Source organism: Dendrobium catenatum, unplaced genomic scaffold (genome assembly GCF_001605985.2).
Source record: "Dendrobium catenatum unplaced genomic scaffold, ASM160598v2 fragScaff_scaffold_142, whole genome shotgun sequence".
In the NCBI taxonomy this organism is placed as follows: domain Eukaryota; kingdom Viridiplantae; phylum Streptophyta; class Magnoliopsida; order Asparagales; family Orchidaceae; genus Dendrobium; species Dendrobium catenatum.
This window is the reverse complement of record NW_021318604.1, coordinates 208,483-214,703: the sequence shown is the minus strand read 5'-3', so window position 1 is coordinate 214,703 and position 6,221 is coordinate 208,483. Positions and strand designations below refer to the sequence as shown.

Below are 6,221 nucleotides of genomic sequence, written 5' to 3'. Positions count from 1 at the left end.
GATTCTGAGAATTTTGATTGGAGGTTTGTTGCTTTGCTGAGCTGTTGAGCTCACTCTTGTTTTCTGGTGGTTTTCAGGTTCTGGGAAAGGGAAGGAAGTCCAGGAATAGATTTCAGAGTCTGATCAGTATAGGTATTATTTTGTACTTTTGATTTTTGTACAGTCATGGCTTTTCTGTTGTCTTTCTTTCTGTCTAAAAGCCATGTACTATATTTGTAGATGATTGTTGTAGATGATTGTTTTGAGGAAAAGAAAAAGATAGATGTTTTGTTCCGCTGTGTTTGATGATTCATAGTAGCTCTGTGTCTGTGTCTCTATTTGAGTTAAATTAGTTGGAAGATTCAGTTCCGAACCAAATTCCATAACTAGATCCTGGTCAGTCTGTTCGTTCCGTGTCGCGACCCGGTGCGAGCGGGATCCGTCCCGGATCGGGTCGGGTCGTGACATGGAGGGTGTCGTCTTTCCACCTTGCGGACAAGGTGGATCTTTGGGAGGGGAGTATTGTTAGACCGGTCCAGGCGGGACCGGTTCACCGGTGGGATCGCAGAACAGGCGGAGATTTTCGCCAGAACGAGCGGCCGACCGCTCATATAGAGCGTTTTAGAAAGGATTTTTGGGGGGTTTCAGAGAGAAATTTGAATGTAGGGACTGTTTAGGGAATTCCTTTTGATTTGTATGCATTAAATAGATGTTTTTCCTAGGGTTTGGGCATCTTGAATTTGGGCTGAAATTTGATTTAGTTTTCTTTGGGCTCTAGCGGCGTCTAGAGATTTTGGAGAGATCGATCCTCCTCTCGAATTGAGGATCAATTGTATCTTTGTTGTTTTCTTTGATTTCTATTGAGATACAAGTAATATCTTGTGTTTTTCTCCTGTTTTTTCCTATTTCCTGCTGCGTTTTCATCGAATTCCTGCTGCTTTGCTGCTGTGGACAGCAGTTGGCTGCTGTAATTTTACGGGTTTGGGATAGAAACACTTGCGAATCCAAGTGTTTCCTATCAGTCATCCACATACACAAGAACGTATATTCTAGATGATCTGCAAGTGTAGAAGAGGAACGAGGGATCAGCTGCACTTGTAGTGAATCCATATGTGACTAAATAGGTGGAGAATGTAGCAAAACATTCCCTGGGCGCTTGTTTGAGGCCATAAATAGCCTTCTTAAGTAGTCACACATGATTAGGATGTTGTAAATCAATGAAGCCTTATGGCTGTGCCATGTAGACAGTCTCATCAAGAGTTCGAAGAAGGAAGGCGTTAGACAAATCTAATTTGCAGGAAAACGGCACAAATGCATGAATCCCGCTTTACAGGCATAGGATTCTATCCTCCTAGGGTCAGATTATAGTTAACCAGATTTCCCCTGAGGGTAGTGTCAGGGTTTAATTAGATATGGGGTCCTTACTTCCCATGAGCGCAATCACTCATAGTTAATTACCTCTCTTAACACGTAAGAGAGAACTATCGATTAAGGATGAATAATTTTAGGTGTTTTAATCTCAATTGTGAAAAAATGGAATGGAATTGTGCAATTGTTGTTGAGAAACTACTCCAATAAAAAGATGAAGTAAATTAGTTATGGCTAGTATGGCAAATACAAGATAAAGCAAAGTTGAGGTAGACTAGCCGAAGCCAGCATAGCAGAGTTACAATATAGAAAAAATAGGTAGGTAAGAAAGCTAGCGGTAATCATTTTAAATAAACTTAAACAAATATAGAGATCTCATTTTATATGGACCTAACACACAACGAAGTGGTACAGTGCCAGAATGTTGTTACTAAAAGAATGTTGTGATCATTGCTACGATTTTAAACAAGAGGCTAAAATAAGAATAGGATAATGAGTACAATATTGTGCAGCAACACATGGTTTTTAATGGGTATGGTTATCTAGGTGAAATACAATGTTTCTGTTGAGTTCAACATCAGATTGCCGCTAAGAGAAGAGAAGCCAAATGTCACGTACATACCAAAGAAAATCTATATATTTGAATAATATTTTGAGATGGGGCTTAATTTTCTATTCGAAGAAGAGGTTAATGACATTCTAATAACCTTCCAGATTATGCCAAAAGTATTTCTCCTGGAGCTTACATTATTTTGTTGGGATTCAACTCGAGTTTGGCAAGCACTTCCATGGAGGAGATTTGCTTTTCCTAGGCCAGGAGTTCCTAACCCTTAAGCATCACTGGACTTTCCTCCACCAACAAAAGTTGGAGGAAAATATATTATTTTGTGAAGCAGACAAAGGGTAGAAATTCTCAACACTAGACTTTGCTCCTAGCAAGGCCTGCCAATTGAGGGAACATAGCGAAGAAATGGTGAAGATTTTTTCCAGCTAAGGTTGAGTAAAGATCATTATGAATTTAAAATATGTTAGAATCCTGGTCTAAGAATCTTGTGCAATGAAGGATAATCCTTTCTCCCAGTTGCCAACAGCCAAGATAGAGCAGATGAGGATTAGGAGAAGGATCAACACAACAAAAGATAAGAAGTTTAAGGCTATTGCCATTTGCCATCAATGCTAAAAGAAAGTGATTGTTGCCGGCTTGCCGCCGACCAGCTGCTACTCCAGAAATCTTCAAGGAAGAGATTAATGAGGCGGGAACTCAAACAAAGCTTCATGTAAAGAGACCTCTTTAAAAACTCTCGGGAGAGAGAAAAAGATAGTCATCAATGAGAAGAGGGTAGAGAAGAGAAAGCAATTAAAGCTTTTGATGAGCAAATCATGTCACATGGTGAGCTAATCGAGCTAAACATCATACACCAATAAAAAGCCCTCCCTTTGAATCTTAGCATGGAGACTAAGTAGAGAACAAGTCTCCTGGAGAGAACAGGGAAGATGCACTCTTTCCCTTTAAAATAGACTCCCGGGAAACTGTTATGGAGTTTCCGAAAGCAAAAAATCTTCCATTCCATGAGCTTAATCCATAGAACTAAAATGTCCGCAGCATCAGTGCATAGTTCCAACACGAGTATTAATGAACTAAGTTTGTTAGCGTTCAACAAGAAAAAATATATTTAAAACTTCAAAGCTTAAAATTTACATGCTTAATCATATTTTTGTCATCGGTGAACTGCCAATATTTTGAAAAAGATTACTTTTGAGAAGTTTATGAAAACATTTATGAATGTCATATGCAAATGTTTGGTTAACTCCGAGAAACCGAATAAAATTACAACCTCAACACTTCTAATTGAAGAATAATACCATAACAAGGGAAAAGAAGATTACACAAATGACAAGTGTTCTTCTCCACTATAGATGCATCAGAAAATTTTGAAGCTTGAAAAGAGTAGTATCAGCCCTTACCACTGAGGGATTTTCTAATGCCTCGGTTGCCCATAAGGGTCTATCATACTTCTTACGTCCCATGAAGGTCCTAATGGGATCCTGCAGTTGAGATGTATTATATCATCTTTGAAAATGAAATATGCATAACATGAACAAATACGTAGTAAATGGCTACTCAAAGATCTGAATTCATCAATTTAATGCAGAATTAACTAATTATGGCATGATTTTTTATTATTTTTTTGGTTTTGCAATTAACGAAGAAGAGTTTACTCACAAACTTATAATAGATTGATCAACTGCACTTGCAACTGCTCATCATTAGAATCCTATCCCAACAATTGGTGGTCATCTCACAGCAACAGCTATTTATGAATATTTACGATGCTGATAATTTCTTATTCAAACTCAAGAAGTACAAAAATATTAGCATCCTTCAACTTCTACAATCGAAGTGAGGAGTTCAAATTCATCTCCACACTACCCCCTAAAACCAGATGGGGGAGGACCGCACAAAAATTGTGCATAATGTATCAAATTTAAAGTTTCGCGAACAGTTGCGACAAGGTAGGAACATGTTTAAACAACAGGTGGCTAAACTTATTTTTTCTAGAATAAATAATTTCTAAGATATAAAGACTCCTACTGTTGAATGCAACAAACAGGAATAGAACAAGCATGAGGAATTTTAAAATGCAGCAGCTGAATGAAAATTCTATGAAGTTATAGTCAAATTTCATGATCTTTTCTGTTGAAACAAGCAAACACAAACATTTACCAAAGAAAAATAAGCATTATACTTGATTTAATGAGCTAAAGTTAGTATCCCACAGTCAACGGTATTCAAAATTGTCCATAAATCATACATGATGCTCGTTATGCAAAGTACTCTTGTCATATTTTCTGCACAACTTAGCTTGGTCTGTTGGTTGGGAGCTTAGGCTATCAACTAAGAGGTCTTGGGTTCGAGTCTTGTGTATGCGATGTGTGTGTGAGTCTGCATTAATTGGCCTAAATTTCCAAAAAAAAAAACTCTTGTCATATTTCCAAGCATCAATCAATTTGAAAGAAAAAAGTATCATGAGGTTTATAGCATGTGAAACAGCTTCTATATGGGGAAGAGTTCTGCACTGTATTTAATAATGTTAATCAGGATATTAAGCTGAAATGTGGATTCATTGAATAGTGATATAAAAGGAATTTAAAGAAATAAAAAGTAACTCTGCTCAATGTTAACCAATATATTTGAAATATAGAACCAAGTTTTTTTATAGCTCAACTGCGCACCTATTCATCATTCTCAAACAACAAAATGAAAAAAAAAAAAAATCCAAATTATTTTACGTAGCATAGTGAACCTTAATCTCCAATTATATAGCCATATGAACCTAGAATGTTTTTTAGCTGCAGCATGAGAACAGCTTGCATTTTGATTCACCTTGTACTTTACCGAAATAGAGTAAGAGCCTAAGGAACGGTTTCCTTCTCGCAGCTCTAAAATATCACGCGCAAGTTGCCTTGCTGTAGCTTCCACAGAAGGGCTGCTGATGCATTCAAAATCATTACACAAATCACCAAAGTCCATTGCATCGACCATCTTATCTGATTCTGATCTTTCATTTATAGCAACAGATTCTTTCTCAATATCTTTCGATTCATCGAGAACTGTCAAGAACATATGTTAAAATTAATTTTAGATAAGAAACAATAGTATTTATAAATTAAGAATCTTGTTTTACCAATCTAGCTGCCAAACTCAATATGAATTTAACAGTACCCTTTCCAAATCAAACATGAAGCTGCAAACAACAATGTGAACACACCAAGAGAACGATTTGATGCATATTCTTTTGATTTCTTAGTAAAAGCCTAATGAAGGGGAAAATACAAAGCTAAGCCAACGAAGATAATTTCCGTCATTATTTTTTTAGGTTTTTGTGCGAAGAGACGCAAGAATTGCATGTTGAGGGCTACCTTGCAATGGCGGAGGTCGAAGATGGCGAGAGGTAGTTGTTCTGAGTTGGAGGCGGCGTTGAGATTGCCAGCGAAGATAAGAAGCGTTGCCGGCGCCGCCGCTCTGGCAGAAGGCGGGGTGCCACGCGAGAACGTTCATCGTGAAATCTCATTCTGACGAGAGCGCGCCATCAGTGGGCTCCAACTATAAAAGGAGAGCCACTCTTTTTCTTCATATTTTTTTCTCCCCTTACCGATTTTCCCCTGGATGGCTGGATGATAGAAACATAGGTAGCCGTTGCGATCCATGTGGATAAGGTGAATCGCATAGAGATTTCTAGAACTCTCGTGGCCATGCGCAGCAAAATCAAATTTTTTCATGGTTTAGCCTAACTAAATTTTGTGTGCAAACAGCAAAGACATTAAATTTTTTTCTCATTCATGATAAATATAGAGGATAATTTAAAAAATAATCTCATAAATAAGATTATCTTATCTCCTCCTAAAATATAGCACCGAATATGACAAATTTCTAAAAAATATTGGACATCACATGAAGATGTAAATAATGAAAGAAAAGTCGATATAGTCTGTTATATTGAAATGTTATATAAGATATTGTTATTTATATTGAAATGACTCAATTAACAAAATTTTACGGATCACCCTCAATAAGACGCACATCTTTTCTATCCAGTGAACGTACGCAGAGGAATGTTCGGTTTAAGCGCCTGTACCGAGGTGTACCGAGTTTTTTCTAAAAACTCAGTACAGACGCTTTTTTGCCTAAAACTGAACCTTCCTCTGCGTATGTTTACTGGATAGAATAAAAGTTCCAATAATACGCACATCTTTTAAATTTGTGATTTGCTTGGGTAATATCCCAACTAAATTATTATGTAAACTGCTTTACATTAATAATACATATTAAGACTTTAATTTAATAAAATGATCAATAAAGTAATCTACGAATT

At 37.0% G+C, this 6,221-nt stretch overlaps 1 protein-coding gene across 2 annotated transcripts in view; it reads right to left on the bottom strand.

Annotated features, from left to right (window-relative positions):
• The window catches only part of LOC110103993, a 19,976-nt gene extending 14,451 nt beyond the window's left edge, over positions 1 to 5,525 (bottom strand). The window contains exons 1-3 of one of the 2 annotated variants that reach the window (XM_020832913.2): positions 5,269 to 5,522; positions 4,733 to 4,959; positions 3,313 to 3,393 (exon numbers count right to left, since the gene is read on the bottom strand). In XM_020832913.2, coding sequence (XP_020688572.1) covers positions 3,313 to 3,393; positions 4,733 to 4,959; positions 5,269 to 5,407 — 447 coding nt within the window. In that variant the 5' untranslated portion in view covers positions 5,408 to 5,522. Of the gene's footprint in view, positions 1 to 3,312; positions 3,394 to 4,732; positions 4,960 to 5,268 lie in introns of both variants that reach the window. The other variant, XM_028700730.1, reaches the window with a different exon arrangement.
• Between the last annotated feature and the right edge of the window lie 696 nt (positions 5,526 to 6,221).